We start from the raw sequence: 18839 nt of genomic DNA, 5'->3' as shown, positions 1-18839 counted from the left end.
CTTCCTCAGGGCTCATGCTTAAGCCCCCTTTTATACAATTTTTACGTAAACAACATTGATGAATGTATCAACACATCTTGCACGCTAAGACAACTTGCCGACGACAGCGTTGTGTCTATTATAGGACCCAAAGCTGCCGATCTCCAAGGACCATTGCAAGATACCCTCGACAACTTGTCGACATGGGCTCTTCAAATGGGTATCGAGTTCTCTACGGAGAAAACTGAACTGGTTGTATTTTCAAGGAAGCGAGAACCAGCACAATTACAGCTTCAACTAGGGGGTGAAACCATAGCTCAGGTCTTCACATTTAAATATCTCGGGGTCTGGTTCGACTCCAAAGGCACCTGGGGATGTCACATTAGATATCTGAAACGAAAATGCCAACAGAGAATCAACTTTCTTCGTACAATAACCGGATCGTGGTGGGGTGCCCACCCAGGAGACCTGATTAGGCTGTATCAAACAACAATATTGTCCGTAATGGAATATGGATGCTTCTGCTTCCGATCCGCCGCGAACACCCATTTCATTAAACTGGAAAGAATTCAGTATCGTTGTTTACGTATTGCCTTAGGTTGCATGCAGTCGACTCATACGATGAGTCTTGAAGTACTGGCGGGCGTCTTACCGTTGAAAAATCGATTCTGGGATCTCTCATATCGATTGCTAATCCGATGCGACATCCTGAATCCGATGGTGATTGAAAACTTCGAAAGGCTTGTCGAGCTCAATTCTCAAACCCGTTTTATGTCCTTGTATTTTGATTACATGGCTCAGAATATTAATCCTTCTTCGTTTGTTTCCAACCGTGCTCATTTCTTGGATACTTCTGATTCTACTGTGTTTTTCGACACATCCATGAAGGAAGAGATTTGTGGAATTCCGGATCACGTACGCCCTCAAGTGGCCCCTAATATTTTTAATAACAAATTTAGAACAGTCAACTGCGAAAATATGTTTTATACTGACGGATCAAACATCAACGAGTCCACAGGCTTCGGCATCTTCAATCAAAACATCACCGCTTCATACAAACTCAGTGATCCGGCTTCAGTTTACGTCGCAGAATTAGCTGCTATTCAGTACACCCTCGAGATCATTGAAACCTTGCCCAAAGACCATTACTTCATTGTCACGGACAGTCTAAGCTCAATAGAAGCTCTCCGGGCAATGAAGCCAGGAAAGTATCCCCCATATTTCCTGGGGAAAATACGGGAACATTTGAGAACTTTATCTGAACGGTCTTATTTAATATCGTTAGTCTGGGTCCCTTCGCATTGTTCCATTCCGGGCAATGAAAAGGCAGACTCATTGGCTAAAGTGGGCGCATTGGAAGGTGATATTTATGAAAGACCAATCTGCTTCAATGAATTTTTCAGTATTTCTCGTCAGAAAACTCTCGAAAGTTGGCAAACTTCATGGACGAATGACGAACTGGGACGATGGCTACACTCCATTATCCCTAAGGTATCGACGAAACCTTGGTTCAAGGGGATGAACGTGAGTCGTGATTTCATTCGCGTTATGTCACGGCTCATGTCAAATCACTATACATTCAACTCACATCTCCGGCGTATTGGGCTCGTGGAGAGCAGTCTCTGCACCTGTGGCGACGGTTATCAGGACATCGAGCATGTCGTGTGGTCGTGCGTAGAGTATCGTGACGCCAGGTCGGAGCTTCTGGAATCCCTTAGGGCCCGAGGTAGACCGCCTGAGGTTCCGGTTCGGGATGTGTTGGCGAGTCGGGATAGTTCCTATATGCTTCTTATTTACCAATACCTTAAACACATTAATATACAAGTGTGATCCGTTGTATTTGGCATAGAAAGTTTTTCTTACTCTTTTCGAGACTAAGAATACTCTTCACCTATAGGTTCGACACTAACATCCGCCCGATTCTCCCAATCCCCCGTCTGTCTACCATCTTTATCGATACTAACAAGATCTTTTTGCTGCTACTAACTTTTCGCTCCCCTTTCCCCAGTCTCTTCACCATCTCGATGTCAACTAACTAAATATTTGTAGTTATTAGTTATTTCGTTCCCATACCCCCCTTTAACAATCCGTTTTCCACAACAATTACTTCTCTATTTTTTTTTCTTCATACCATTCGGCAACATCACCGCTCCAGTCGATGATTCACATGCGGGCCACCCGCCAGGTCTTTGCAGCCTGGGGGTGTTTTCCGCGGACCCACTGAAGGATACAGCAATTTTTGATACATTTTCACGTCACCTGGCTGATTCCAAGAACGGAGGACCACCCTGTCGATAACTAGCACGCGGGCCACTGGCCGAGTCTTTGACTCGGGGGTGTCTTCCGTGGACCCATACGGACAAGCATACGGCCACTACCATTGAGTAGCAACGTCACCAGTAAAACATGAGAGTCCAGCACCTACACAATTCTTATTATTACAAAATGCCTTTGGCATCATAGAGCTAACGCATTGTGCCTTAATAAATATATTTTATGAAAAAAAAAAAATTATTATATTACTAGCAGATTCGTTGAAATTCGTCTCGCCCAAAATGATTAATTTTTATTTATGTTCTCGGACAGCAGAATTGTCAATCAACTAATGTCGGTTACGTTTCTCTCCATTATTTCTTACATGACTACTTGGCCTACAATGAACGGGTTTTACCGAATTCAGAGCAAGAACAATCGCATCATAAAAATTTATAGGAAAACCTGCAATAATTCTGTTACGCAAAAATGAAGCGAATACACCAATTGCCATCTTATCCTTTGAGCAAATGTATTGAACAAAGATAGCAGATCTCTTTTCAAATAATGTTTTCGACATATGAGATTAAAGTTGGACCTGAGATGATTAAGCGTACGATTACCCTAAATTTAATTTATTTCGCAAATATTCAAACGCTGGCCTCGCGCTTTGTTGTTTGTCATTGCATGGGTGCCATTCTTTTGATAATTCCTCCAGCATCGTCGCATGGCGCTTTTCCATGAGCTGTCGCGTGAATACTGTGCAAAACGATGAAAATCATGCTCGTGATGAAAAATATTTGCAAAGTGTTTTACATTTTTGAATTGCTGAGAAGCGCTGTCAGAAAATAGATGCACTTGCGTATATGTGGATAGTATTGGGGAAAATATTGATAAAGAGCTTCGAGAAAAACATACACAGCTATTGCGTCATGTTTCTTGCAATCAGAAATAATTACTAATGTTTTATGATCGATTTTGCTGTTCATTTTATAATAGAAAACATTGGGGAATATAATCGCTTCGTCGTTGTTCCAATGAAAGCCAGTTATGACGTTTTGAATAACGAAGGCGTAATTTTCCGCAAAATCGCAAATTATCAAACTTTCGTAACTATTCAAATTTTTTTTCACATTTTGAAAATATGAAGTTTGTTTTCGAGCAATGAAAGAGTGCATGTGCAGCTCAGCCATAGCCGAAGTAGAAAAAAAGTCAACGCCGGAGAACTCGGGTCGGTCGTATCGGCATAATGCGGATAGCCTTTTAAACCCGTACCCGAGCGAATTGCGCTGCGGTACGGAGCGCACGCGCGGGTCGTAATTGAAAAATTCACTGCTTTGAAAGTATTGATCTTTTCACTCTGAAACTTTGCCAAGATTGAGTTAAACCCTTAAGGTTTCTTTTTCAACAAATAAAAAGAAAAAAATTAGACCCAAGTTTGACATTTTTTTATTTGTTTATTATTTTTTACTTTTTTCATTATATTAACTTTAAAGGTTCATTTTAAAGGTTGTTTTATGGAATCGCTTATTTGAAAGCTAAGGAAAAGACGCACATTTCATGTCTTGGACGAATTTTTGTATCTTTATTAGATTTTACAGTATAGGCTGTTGAAAAAAGGCTCGGCGAAATTTCAAAAAATCATATTTCGAGAATTCAACGTAACATATTGAAATAAAATAATACGTGTCGAATATTTTCGAGTTCTTCACCGAAAAAAAAATAGTTAGATGAAAAAAAAATTTGGGTGGCTGATTTTGCGTGGAATGCCCCATATATATTACGCTGGCATTGGTAATTAAATAAAATATCAAATATAGTTTGAAGAACGACATACTGGCAGTTCATCCGGCAACGTTTTCTGTCTTACTCGAGAAATTTAAACGAAGTCAACCTAACAAGTAACCTTAGGCATTGATTTTAGCCTTGCACAACTGAATTGTTTTATCAAGTATGTTTCAATCTATTTCATCTTTTTTGTTTCATTTTTCTAATAAATAGCACACTGCTGGAATTGGGTGCTTCACCAAATTACCGCGATACGAAAGGTTTAACGCCGGTCTACCTCTCTGTTACGCGTAAAACCGACCCGAAAATCTGTGAAATCCTACTGCATGATCACGCAACCCTCGGCATCCAGGACAGCCAGGGTTGGCAAGAAGTACACCAGGTAATAGATTGACCAATACATTTAGTTTGTTTGATTTTGACATGTCGAGAGTTGTTTGAGTAGACCGTAGAAAGGTGATTGGGACTTAGTTAGAGTATAGATAAACCGACTGACTGATTAGAATGGGAGAAGGAGTATTACTCAGAGAATGTAGTCGAGGTAGTTTGACTTCTAAATCTTGAAACCTTCTCCTAGGAAAAAAGAGACATTCTGTTATGTACGCCACCGGGACGTTTGTTCAAACTAAAAATAATGTTTGAAAGTGACAAGTATTCTAATGAATCTCTTTTTTCTTCTCTTTTTCTTTCTTTATTATCCTACATGCGAACTTCCGCTGACTGTATCCAACTTTCTGGTCCAAAATAACATTTTTTAACTGCAACCTTCAATCGTTTCTGAAACCACATAAAAATAAAACAACAATAATACCTTAACCAACACCCTGATCTGAAACCATAAAACCCAAACACACACACAACCAAAACAAACAAAAACATGTAGGCTTGTCGGAACGGGTTAGTGCATCACCTAGAGCACCTGCTGTTCTACGGTGCGGATATGGATGGGCAGAACGCTTCCGGCAATACGCCGCTGCATGTTTGCGCTGTTAACAATCAGGAGGCTTGCGCTAGAATGCTTCTCTTTCGCGGTTCCAACCGGGGCGCACTAAACTATGCCAATCAAACGCCGTACCAGGTACCAGTATTGTTTTGTTATTTTCCTATGTCTATATAAACTATGTACCTATGTACCTTTATGATTGATAGCAGTGCGATGTACTAAAACGACATATAGTGTAATACAGTTGTAAGGTCTATCTATCCTCTGCATCAATTCTGTTATCTGTTGAATTTTAGTTTCAGAAAAGAATTACTTTGCACCGCATTATAAGCAACATTTCATGTAGTTTGGTTAAAATATTAGTTTCTTTTTATATGCTACAAATTGTACTTATCTGTTCTGAAAAATAATAGTTTGCAAATAATGTATAGGGTAACTGAAACCGTATCTCATGAAATAAAACCAGTGGTTAGAATACGATCTGTTTTCTCGGTTCAATACATTAGCTCAAACAAATCGGAATATTTTTTTGCTATTTACTCTTTAAAGTGCAATGAATATCCTTCTTTTTGAGAGCTCTACATTATTGTTTCATGAACATGGTTTCGAGGTAGATTAAATTTTTGGCGTTCATTCATTAAAACGTGTAGTAATACGTTGCCTGTAGGCAAACAATCAGCAAAACATTGTTTTCATTTCCAGTTTTAACCTTGTGGCCATTCGGTTCTCGAGATAGGAGAACTTTCTGACGTCTTTTTAACCCTACTTTCAGTAATCGCAAAAATAAGTTGGGGTTAGTTCAGTGAAATTTAAAAAAAAATTCAACTCGGGTCTGTTCCATATTGAAAACACTCGCAAAGCTATCCCACGCATTAAAAAGAACGATTTAGTACACAGTTCGAAAAAATCTTGTGATTTTACATCTAATTTTCTGTAAAATTGTTTTGTCTTTGTAACTAAAAAATATACAGATTGCATTAATTTTTTTTTGCAGATGTACCAATATTTAGAAATGGCAGTACATGTAAAAATTTAAATAATGTAAATAAACTGTATTTGAATCCATCCTTGGATATATTTCTTCTTGGATATTTTTCGTTTCGATCTCAGCTCCTTCAGAATCAAACATATTGCTTCCATTTATAGTACCTTGATCAAAAAGTTCCCGGAATTTATTCAGGAAAGATTATTCATCAATATTGTCAATACTGTCCCCTTCAAAGTACCCCAATCGATCGCAACACACTTATGCCAGCGCTTGATCCAACCCTCGAAACATTTTTTATATACAGTTTTCGATAAGGCCATCAGAGCCATCTACGTTTTTTCCATAATCTCATCTCGGGTTCTGAAACGTGTTCTTAAGCGGTTTCTTAAGCCGACCGAATAGGAAAAAGTCGCAGGGAGCTCAGCTGGATATTTGATTTTGCGAGGAAAGTTTGCCCACATTCTGTTCCTACGCATAGCATTATTAGGGAGTCTTCTCCAAATAATGGTTCCATTGATAGCCTCTTTTCAATGATGGAATTTTCCGTAGCACTCATGTCTTGTAACAATAACGCTCCTGGGTTGGACAGAATTGAATTCAACTTGGTGAATAATCTGCCCGACCTCGCAAAAAGACGTTTGTTGGAATTGTTTCGTGAGCAAAATATTGTTCCACCTGACTGGAGGCAAGTGAAAGTTATCGCCATTAAAAATCCGGGGAAACCAGCTTCCAATCACAACTCATATAGACCCATTGCAATGTTGTCCTGCATCAGAAAATTGTTCGAAAAAATTATTCTTCGACGTCTCGACACTTGGGTCGAGACGAACGGTTTGTTGTCAGATACTAAGTTTCTCTTCCGTTGGAATAAAGCGACGAATGATTGCCTTGCATTACTTTCGTCTGACATCCAAAATGCCTTCGCTTAAAAACAACAAATGACATCTGTATTTTTACACATTAAAGGAGCATTTGATTCAGTTTCCATTGATGTTCTTTAAGACAAGCTCCATCAACATGGACTTTCAGCGATTATAAATAATTATTTGCACAACCCCTTGTCAGAGAAATGCATGTATTTTTCACATGGCGATTTGGTAACTCAGTCAGTTTTTATGTGAATGACATTGACAACTGTCTAGTAACCCCATGTACATTAAGACAATTGGCTGATGTTGGCTTGATTTCAGTTACTGGACCCAAAGCTATTGATCTGCAAAAAACATTTCAAGATACCTTAGATAACTTGTCCATTTGGACTGTTCATCTGGGTATCGAATTCTCTGCGGAGAAAACAGAGCTGGTCGTCTTTTCAAGAAAGCATGATCCCGCGCAGCTCCATATGAGGGTAAGAATGATCGCGCAGGTTTTGACTTTCAAATACCTCGGGGTATAGTTTGATTCCAAATGCACGTGGGAAGGACACATTAAGTTTCTGATAACAAAATGCCAACAAAGAGTAAATTTTTTTCGAGCAATAACAGGATCTTGGTGGGGTGCTCATCCGGAAGATCTAATAAAATTGTATCAGACAACGATACTGTCAGTGATGGATATGGATGCGTTTGCTTTCGTTCCGCTGCAAACTCTCATATTATCAAACTTGAGCGAATTCAGTATCGTTGTTTGCGAATTGCTTTATGCTGCATGCATTCGACACATAGAATGAGTCTTGAAGTTCTGGCGGGAGTTCTTCCATTGAAAGATCGGAAGCTTTCATCGCGACTGCTAATAAGATGTGAGGTACTGAATCCCATGGTTATTAATAACTTTGAAAGGCTAGTTGAGCTTCAATCTCAAACAAGATTCATGACAGTATATTTTAACCATATGTCACAGGAAATCGAACCTTCAGGATATATTCCTATCCGTGACACCCTCCTAAATGTCCCTGACTCAACTTTATTTTTCGACACATCCATGCAGCGCGAAGTGCGTTGAATCCCGGAACACCTACTCTCGATGGAAATTCCAAAAATATATATAAGTAAGTTCAGGTATATTGACTCTGAGAAAATATTTTACACGGACGGATCACGAATTGAAGAGGCTACTGGGTTTGGTTTAACCTGCATCTGTTTATATAGCAGAGTTAGCAGCAGTTCATTATAGTTTGAGTGTAATCGTCATATTATCCCCAAACCATTATTTTCTCTTCACATATAGTCTGAGTGCAATTGAAGCCATTCGCTCAATCGCTGCTGGTAAAAATGAACCGGTTTTCTTGGGTAAAATAAAACAGTGTCTGAACGACATATTGAATAAAAATTATCAAATCACAAAAGTTTATGTCTTGGCTCATTCCTCAATTCCATGCAATGAAAGAGCCGATACTTTAGCTAAACGTGGTGCTATTGAGGGTGAAATTTATGAGAAACCGATTGCTTTCAACGAATTCTATAGCGCGTCTCACCAAAGAACACTTGCCAGCTGGCAAGCTTTTTGGGATAAAAATGATCTGGGTCGGTGGATGCACTCAATTATTCCTAAAATATCGACAAAGGCATGCTTCAGGGGACTGGATGTGAGTAGTGATTTCATTCGTGTGATGTCCAGACTCATGTCCAATAATTACACGTTAGATGCACATCTCCATCGAATTGGACTTTCCGAGACTAACCATTGTGGCGAAGGCTATCGCGATATTGATCATGTCGTTTGGACATGCGTGAAGTATCGTGATGTCAGATCTCAACTAATAAATTCCTTGCGCACTCAAGGTAGACTACCCAATGTCCCAGTTCGCGACATTCTTGCTTGTCGTGATCTTACATACATGAAACTTCTTTATCATTTCATTAAGTCCATTGGAGTTCCAATTTAAATTTTATTTTATGTTAGACCCCTTTCTCTTCCATAAGTTCAACCAATAGCTTTATTATATGAATAAAAGTGATGAACTTATACAATCGAACCTAAAAAGTTATAAGATCATGTACAAAATAAATGTATTTTATTTAATGTAAATTTATAATAGCAAATCGCTTGATAGAAACAGTGTTTAGATTAACTAATGAAATTTATCTGAAAAATCTGTAAAATACAGTTTTATCTGCATATGTGACTATCCTGCCAATCAGAGCGATGCTTTCCAACTTACTCTTTCAAAATCATCGTCTCCGTTAAGGAAAACCAGTAAGTTAGCATAGCGTCTTAGATTTTTGGTGAGCACAATAAGACAATTTATTTGAATATATGTAATTGAAAATATGTGGCTTTATCTATTCGAACCGATACGTACACTCTTAGAAAAAATGAAATTTACGCTTGACGTAAATTCAAATGTGCCGTAATTTCTTCGGTGATAACACAATATTACATCTTCTAACATGTAAAAATAAACTTGGCGTCTGTATCGATGTAAGCTTCAGCTACATTAACTGTAATTGTGAATATAAGTGAATCACGACGCTCCTTTTATGTGCATCCATAGAGATGTAATTTATTCTAAGTGTGTAGAAACATTTCCAATCATTTAGTGAAATAATACTAGTGATTGAAATAAATTTGACTGAGCTGTAAGTATTCAAAACCTGGTCACATTTCTTAATGTATTGTTTTTGTGTATTTCAAACTTTCGGTCCTATATAGAAACCCCAGTGTTGAAAAATGTACATGTGCTCGCGTTTTTAATATGAATGATGCGAATGAATGAAAAAAGAATTTCAATATTCCAGTCTGCTGTATTGTTTTCACTCTCCAACGAACTTTCGGGAACACAAAGGAATACAAAAAGATTTGACATGCTGCTGATATGAGCATGAAAAAAGATGTACACGGATAATAATTCACTGCCGATACCATGATTAAGAAATCATAAAAATCATGAAACATACCTTCTCATGAGATCATACCTTTTATTATTGATATTTTGAAGTAAGAAAGAGCTCGGCGAACAGGGCCAAGATTTCTGTTTCAATTGACTTGAAAACTTGACAAAACATTCGTGAAATGTTTCATTATAACAAATTATAAAAAAAGTATGATTTTTGGAAAATATTAGACCCTCCCTTGAGTAGTAAATTGTTTCCATTGATTTTATAGACAAAAAACTTTAAACGCGTTTTTCTCGAAAGCAGGTTTTGAAAGTCCGTGTCCATCGTCATTCAAATACTACTGCACCAATTTTGTTCAAAATTTGCACACTTTCTACATATAAAAAAACAGACCCCAGTGTTTTCCTTTTCGTTGTTTGTTACTTTGGGGAGATTTTACAGCTACAAAATGGCAAATTTTGTCGTGAAAAATCGTAGTTTTCACTTCGAACAACCACCAAAAATTTAAAAAAATAAAAGAAAATTAAACAGAAACGTTGGGGTCTAGAAAAACTTCTACTCTAACTATGCTGCTTTGATTTGTTCACTTATGATAAGTCTGCGCTGAGATACATTGGACACCGCCAATCATGATTTTTAAGAAGTGTCCTCTTCACCGACTTATTTCTCAATATTTTTCCACGAAAAAATCACAACATGTTATTCGAATGATGCTTTTTAACATGCGAAACATTTGAATTTATTTTGTTAAACGATAATTCTGAAAAAAAAAAACGAAAAAAAATGAAAGCTTGACCCCCTCTCCCCTTCCTGCGACTAGCCTGGACATTGCGTTCACATTCTTACAATTAGATTTGATTTGAAGCCACTAAGCCATGTTGCTTTGATTATATGCCTTCCATTAATATAAATAGCCCGCCTTTTGTACATAATTACGCATCATTGCAACCTTGGAATAGCCAACCAATTTGCTGTCACAAATGTATGTCTCGGTTTATTGAAACTATCAATCTTATGAATAGTAGTGTACATTAGTGTTCATGTATCATTTTAAAGTATCACCGTTAAATAATTTATTGCAGCCCATCATTTTCATCAGTTGAGTGTTATTAAATTATCCCCTGGCTCTCCAGTCACATTACAATCTGGCAAAATAATTCACTAGATACACGTCACACACAAACATGATACTAATTGACCGCGTTGTCGCACGTTTGTTTCTTTCTTTTTTTTCAAACTCGTCCGCAGGTCGCCGTCATCGCTGGCAATTTGGAACTGGCGGAGATGATTCAAAACTACAAGAGTGAAGATATCGGTAAGTAGGTCCGAGATGTCACACCTCTTTAGTTCTGTTCATGAATAAGTAGGCGCAGAAAAATGAGCTGCTGAAAAGTTTGCTAACTTTCTTCTACGTTCGAAACTTTTTTCCTTCTCACTCTATTTCTTTCTCGCTCGTCAACAACCGCTACCAGTTGGGTTGATTTTCTTGTTTTATGTTTCAGTCTCAATAGCCAATGGTTTTTTGCTCTCATTTTTCTCGCTGTTTAATTTCAATCTCATCATCTTCCTGTTCGCATCATCATAAGCTCTAGATAGGTACATATGATAGCAACACCATTTTTCATCATCTTGATTGTGGTTTTTAGTTGTTCACACACTCCCTCTTCCATTGAACGGAATCGGCTTCTTTAGCCGGTTGTAGGTGGGAAGAGGCGTGCGATAGGAATAGCATTTAATCACTCACGTTTTTCCCACACACACATACACACACAAAACACATGTGTTACTTGTTACATTTTTCGCAACCTTAGATGTGCCGTTTTTTGTGTCTGTCAGTTTTCTGCAATAGGGCAACGTAATTGTTCTGTTCTCAGCTCTCTGTCGTTTGTGCGTTTTCGGATCACGTCACATTTTCAGCCAGACGTCGCTTCATCACATCACTCATCCGACACGCCTACACGTTGCATGATTAAAATAGTTAGCTTTTCTAGAGTTTAGATTACTTGAAAACAAAACAAAAATTGTGCAAATTTCTCTGGAACCACTACTCTGCTGATTGAAAATACGTTTCCAGGAGCACCGAGTGCTGAGCAAATGCAAATGTTTACCAGATTTCTTTGAATTGTGAAACATAATTAAGTATATCTTCTGGTTTTAGACATATTTTTAATTTCCGAAAATTATATCTTCTCCCTGATTGATGAATTTTACTATGCACGTATAATGCAATCGAAACTCGATTAGTGTGTTTGCTACTAAATTCTAAAAATCTTCCGTAACCTTTCATTTTTTTCGTGGTTAATACTAAAAGGACAGTACCGCGTTTCCTGGGCAGTTCGAGGAATTTGTTTTCAGATTTTTTTTTCCAGCTTCAACACAAATATTTACTCGCGTTTTGAAACTTGTGTCGGCAGTCACCGATGTCTAGTCTTCGTAAATAAATTTATTATTGTTTACACACTCTGGTGCGTTTGTTACGCACCGTTTACCAAAATGGCTAACGACGTGGAGCTCACCGGAACCGTGCTTAAGGCATATAACAGATGTGTTTGGTCGTTAACAAAGTAACTACTAGCACTTATATTCGCACAGGCTAAGCAGACGGGAGTGTGATCAGAGAATTTAGTACAACTACTAGGAAATTAATGAACAAAAGTGAACCGGTTTTCTGTTTTTCTTTTATATACTAGAGGTATTACCACAAAGAACATACTTTCAAGCTAGTACAAACTTGTGTTTAAAAAGCTGTTAAGATTCTTTGAAAATTATTACCATTGCATACAAACTCGAACACAAGAGCTCATAAGCGATTGCTGGGCTGCTCAAAGCGCCTCTTTAGGCGAATTGCTACTTGGTGATCACTTCATCAAACAATCGTTAATTTTCTTACACACAATGAAATCTCTACTTGGATGTCTGTTTTCTGTGGTATTATATAGCTGAATTTCATACACTTTAATACCATGTTTCATTCTTTCTAATTCAAAAAATCTACTCAGTCTGCTACTCGAAAATCTGCTCAGTCTGTATTTAATAAAAATAAATGTTAAATCATTTTCGGGCTACATAGTTGTGTGTGCATCTTTTAGTTACTATCGTCATTAGAGTATAACCTACTTAGTCGATTCTGTATTTTGAATGTTGAAAATTGCAAACAGTATTGCGTGCTAACTTGGATCGCAGAATGCTTATAGTCTAGGTCACAGTTGCAGATCAAGAAAGGTAATAAGTGTGGATACTCGTACATGTAAATATTTGCTAGATGTACTTATTCGTCGTGATCGCTGCGATAGGGATTTAAATTGTTCATTGCATTGCTTTAACAGTTCTCAATATATTCTGATACAAATTCAAGCTTCGAATATTTCATAGCAGTTATTCGGTAATATTATATAGATCAATTATTGCATATGTTTTGGAACAACACCGCTTTAACCTTTTTGTCTTTTTTCAAACATTTTTGAAACCTATAGAAAGCAGTTTGCATGATTTTGATCGATTCCTAAATTCGAAACAATATGGCTTTGAACTGGACCAAAATAGACACCTCGTATTCGTTTATTTTGGACAACCTGTATTACCAGTTGAATTATTACAAGGGGTTTAAATATGGTGTACCAAAACGAGTTTTCGAAAAATTCGCCGGATGAAAAAGGCATTTCGTCCTGCATAATCATCCCCTAAAATCTGTTAATGCTTGGTTTCTTTTCTAAAATTCTACAACACTTCCGTGCTATAATCTAACATAACACATTTTTTCGACAAAAACCAAACGGTAGATGGCCACGCTTACAAATACTCCTCAAACCATCACGAAAGCAGTGTTTCGGAACCATGAAATATAATGATTTATATTGGATTTGTGTTAAGACACTACAGCTACTATGAATCCAGTTTTTAACTTCCCGTCACTGCCAACGGAAAATTAACCGAGGAATAGATAGATCCGTTGTTCAACTAGTGAGTGTAAAAGAAAAACCAGGGTCGAATCATTTCTTCTTATGAGTTAGACGGAAAAGGAACTGTGGTTTTACACAATTAGTTGCTAACAGAAGTAGCAGCTTTGTTATCCGCCAGAGATAGCCCTACTGGACGTAAAATTTGCATGCCTTTGTGATCGTGGCGCAACTGAAAACCGTCTTGGACTCGTCAGCGTATAACAGATTATTGTTAACTTTTATGCCACTGTGCTGTTCAACATAAACCGCTAAGCTGACATAATGGTTCTGCTACTAGCAGAAAACTCTTTTACTTCACATCGAAGCTTTTTTTTATTTGTTATATGTTTGTGTTTCACCTTCGACTGTTTAAAGCAAAGCAGTTCATATGTGATTGCAAGTGTTCCATAGTAATACAACATGAACCCCTAGGCGGACGTAGAATACAACTCCACTTTAAGTTCACATTTGAATATAATGTAAATGTAGATGTAGATGTAAATGTTCACATAATATATGAAGCAAAAATAAAATTTGTTTTACGTTTTTTACGCATTATTACTGATGCGACTGCTATATATTTACGGCCATGAAGTCGTAAATTTGTTTTCGTTTGAAATGTCAGTTCAAATTGAGCCTCGAGGTGGCATTAACAGTTCCGCAAAACTGATAGTGCATTGATGAATCGGAAAAGAAAGGTAAAGCAAATGAAAATATTCATGTGCGCTTAGCAACAAGTCGTACCATTGAGGTACCAAAACCCCAAAATGAAAAGTAAAATGTATGCCAGAAAGTCAGAAAAGCATAAGCTTGCTGTTTAAAATAAAATGGGGGAAAACGCTACTTTCACTACTGCTAGCTTTTCGTTCAGAGCATTTGAATTTTTTTCGAATAAACTATTGACTTTGTGATGGACATTGTTAGTTTCAAGAAGTGTTCCTTCATTCGAATTTCACGTACTCGCTTTGGGTTTGATTAAAGAAAGAAAATGAACTTATTTTTAAATTGAATTGAAACGTTAATGCAAACGAGTTAAGCTGATTTTTATCTGTGGCTGCTAAATTTATCAGAATCTTTTTTAGTGGAAATAACAATGAAAATAGAAATTGATTGAACTTTTACTCGAACAATATCCAATCTAAAGAAAAGCTTTCTTTGTATTTGTTTTATTATTTTCAATGTGATTAGTTTTGAGGTAGTGGAAAGATGATTGAAGGCTTTTGACAAGAAAACTATTTTAGCCTGTGATTCTATCAGTATTCTTGTACGAAATCTATTTTAAATGGCCAATCCCGAACACCCCTGAGATTTTCCCAATCTCTGGTTTATGAATCAGACATTATTTATTCACAACACTATACCATTTACACAAATTGAAAATGTTCTATTCAAATGCAAGCCCCACGAGAACTCGAATGAAGAAAAGTATGGTAGCGGGGAACAGAAGGATGACCCCCGTTCTACCCTAGAGTGAGTCATGACACGTCTAATTACTATTAACTGGGTTCGCGGTGCTCGCATCCCCTCGCATCGCTTGAGACGCTGACTATGAAACCTCAGGTGGGCGCATGTTTAATGTAGCCAAACCTAACTCTCGGAACGTGTCTAGAGTTGACATTATTTTTTAATGGTACATTTGAAGTAGAATATCTTCTCAAACTGAAGAACCACGCCTTAATGAAACTGACCCTTACTGAAAGTTATTTGCTCGACGAAGTTACAAACGCAGCTACCTGATATTTCTCTTTGTTCATTGTTCACATCTCGAGTATCCCTAGATGATTGCTGCATTTAATGGTGAGAACATAAGGAATGTCAAATACTTAAATTCTCAAACACCACAGAACGATATATCGGAATCAATCAAACTACCAAGCTAACAGCTTACTGAATAATTAAAGGTGGATAAGTAGTTTCAGAGTCATAACAAGATTAACCCGAGCGGCACGATTCCTTCACACTTTCGAAAAGTTATAATTTTATTTGTTTATTGATTGTGTATATTAGTATATACATTTTCGTTTGCCAGAATTTCAAACAGTAGCATACCCTTATAAAGACTGAAATAAAATAATATATCACAACGACATCACAAGAATCAATATAAATAATTATTAAATGCCGTTTTTCATTGAAAAACACTGGTGGCGCACAGCAGAAATGCAATATTTTGACGGTGTTTCATTGCCATTTCTTCTCGAAAGTGCAAAATCAGAGCAATCCTCGCCATTTTTCAATGAAAAATTCCATACGATAACAATGGTTCTAAAAAGAGCTTTTTATGTCGTTCATTGTGCTGAAAGTTGACAAATTGAAATCCATTTTTGGTTGGTGCCGCTGACGTCTTTCATCTATTTTCACCTATTGTCTGTGGGTGCGATGCAGATATAGTAGGCATGCGATGTAATAAGTATGACACATGTCTACTGCATTGTTATTAGCAAGTACATGTGCCCCCATTCTAACTTTGAGTAAATACATGTACCCCTAAAAGTAGTAGCTTATGAAGAGTCAGATACACAACTTTCTATAGAGAAAAGTATCCTTAAGAAAACATTGAGATATTTCTAAACGTATTAATAAAAGGTATTCTTCAAGAGTGTGAGTATTTCTTTAAAATACAATTGAGAAACATAATTTTCAATGATTCTGGTAGAAGTGATGAAAATTGAGTGATAAAAAAACATTTTCTAAAACGACCACATCCTCAGTTTTTTCGCTTGCCTCAGACATAATGCCCCAGCAGTCGTATAATATGGCTCACAACAAATCAGTGGTATGCCACACAGCATTATCCCCCACAACAAAGATTCATTATACCCTCGAAATGTCCGTGAAGTGACTGTTTTGAGAAAATTAGTGTATCAAATAAATGGCGGATAATATGCTTATTTAGTACATAGAAACAAAACCTTGCATCGAACGAAAAGCCACGTTATGATATTTTCAGCTTTTTTCATATATAACACGTCACCTGCCTAACTTGCATAGCAGAAAGATCCTACGAAAAGATAGTGTTAGTGATAATTTTTTTAGAACATCTTGAACGCTTAAAAAAGGAAGGAAGCATTTTGGCTATCAGAAGCGCTTTATAATACTTTCCCCTACTGGCATAAAGTTGAGTAGTTCAGTATTTTCTTGCTTTGAAGCATTTATATAAAAATTTCCTACAACTGTTATCAGGGTATTTTCGCGAAAATATAAAATATCGTGATCAGTTTAGGGTCGATAAACTGGGCCTTAAAAACCGATCAACTAAATATTTTTTGCAGAATATAGATGAAAAAAATTTCATCAAATTGACGACGATTCTTGATTCATTGTTTTACGAGTAATTTTATTGTTTCAACGGGTGAGAACTATTGGATTGAAGTTGAAGGCCTTTTTCACGAATGCGAAGGACAATTTGAATAATACTGGATATAGTTATCACATGAATAATGCAAGATATGATGTCATGATCACAGGTCGAATCGCAAATTCATAAGACTTTCTCACAGTAACGATAACGCTTTTTGCCTTTTTTTATAGAAAGGTAACAGAGCTATTGAAAAACCGATTTTCGAGGCTTGGAGATCAAAGTTTTATATACCATTCGATGTGTTTTAATGTGTGTGTGTCCCTTTCAACGATTATTTTATTACTCAATTTTCTCGATGATGGCTGAACCGATTTCAACAATCTTAGCTTTGTTTGAAAGCTATTATTGTGTCATCCACCAAGTCGATATCTCCGAAACTTGAAGATCGAATGGCAGTGATTTCTGGTCATTGAAATATAATGGTACAAGTGGCATCAGACTGTGTCGATGGCAAGAGAAAGGCACGATTAAACCACTAGGTGTATTAAGAATTGGTTTTACTACTATAATTAGCACCTTATTACATAAAATCACCGTAGTGCAACGAACAAAAAGGCGGGTGGGTAATGTCAGAGACATAACAGGATGTCGTGACTACAAAAACAACTGACATGTTCCTTAACAGAGCCAATAGAACGGCTGATTTTGTGTAATGCTCTCCACCATTGTTTTTTTCACCAATGCAAACAACTGGCAGCTGTGACGTAATCGCTCTTTTCGGAAGCAAAACTAGCTTTGCAAACGACACAAAATTCATCTGCTCGCCGTGATGATAGAATCCAAACTGATCCAATTTTTGTTAAGAGGTTTCTTTTTACGTGATTTCGTTTGTAGCTTTTTCATAAATGGGCGGTCCTAGCGGCTATAAAAATAGCAGCATATAGAATTTTAATTTCGATTTTTTCATTTCGGATTTGCATCTCATTGAAAGAAACTGTCAGGATACTGTACGGGATTCATTCCTGCCTTTCAGAAGGACCAAATTGTGGAACTCACAACGATATTAAACACTGTTCAGAACATTTTTCTCGAACGATTTGTTGTACAGCAGCAGATATTTTGTTCTCTTCCTCAGAACGCGTTCTGATTGGCTGGTGTTGACATGGGTCAAATGAGACAGGTTTTTTAATAGTGTACTATTGAAATACTTCAATGCTGTTGCTATACACGTTTGAGAGGAAAAATTTCGATTCTATTGGTAGCTAGATTATATACATCCTTTCACAGATCACTGAGCTATGAGCTTTGAAAATACGAGAAAGGCAAACGCGCCTTACGAATTATCCTCTTTGATACTCGTACATATCAAACATTTCAGAAAAGTTTAATTTTGAATTATTGGAGATTATGTCACACAACTGAATATTTTATCATAACATTGTGATTATATTTCCGATGGCATGTAGCAAAAATTGTGTTGACTCGTTAGATACAACAAGAGATATTCACTATCAAAAACTCAGAGGGTAAATTTTGAAAAGGCACCCCATAGTAAAGTAAGTCTTATTCACGACAAAAAATATAATTTAATTGAGTCTACGATTTATCTTTCATACTCGTCCAGCTGAACAGTGGGACTGGGATGACACTCGCTACATCAAACTTTTCGTCCAAGAAAAACAAGCACATTTCATGAGCTTTTCTTCTTGGTGCTCATTGAATCTAAACGTCACCGGGAAAAAGCCGGGAATTTTAGTGCAAAACAGGGAAAAATATTACTAGCTCAAATATGAGTAACAATTTTCAGCATCATGATTTATTTTTATTCAACAAGTGAAAAGTTGGAAGCAACGCCCAATTTTGCGTTTGAGCA

At 37.0% G+C, this 18839-nt stretch overlaps 1 protein-coding gene across 6 annotated transcripts in view; it reads left to right on the top strand.

Annotated features, from left to right (window-relative positions):
• LOC131435596 (SH3 and multiple ankyrin repeat domains protein 1) overlaps positions 1-18839 on the top strand; it is a 300484-nt gene that overhangs the window by 264515 nt on the left and 17130 nt on the right. For all 6 annotated transcript variants that reach the window (XM_058603647.1, XM_058603646.1, XM_058603648.1 and 3 more), the window contains 3 exons: positions 4234-4402; positions 4904-5098; positions 10976-11042. In XM_058603647.1, coding sequence (XP_058459630.1) covers positions 4234-4402; positions 4904-5098; positions 10976-11042 — 431 coding nt within the window. The remainder of the gene's footprint in view (positions 1-4233; positions 4403-4903; positions 5099-10975; positions 11043-18839) is intronic.

The sequence above is a fragment of the Malaya genurostris genome, chromosome 3, assembly GCF_030247185.1.
Source record: "Malaya genurostris strain Urasoe2022 chromosome 3, Malgen_1.1, whole genome shotgun sequence".
Lineage (NCBI taxonomy): Eukaryota > Metazoa > Arthropoda > Insecta > Diptera > Culicidae > Malaya > Malaya genurostris.
This window is presented reverse-complemented; position numbering and strand designations above follow the sequence as displayed.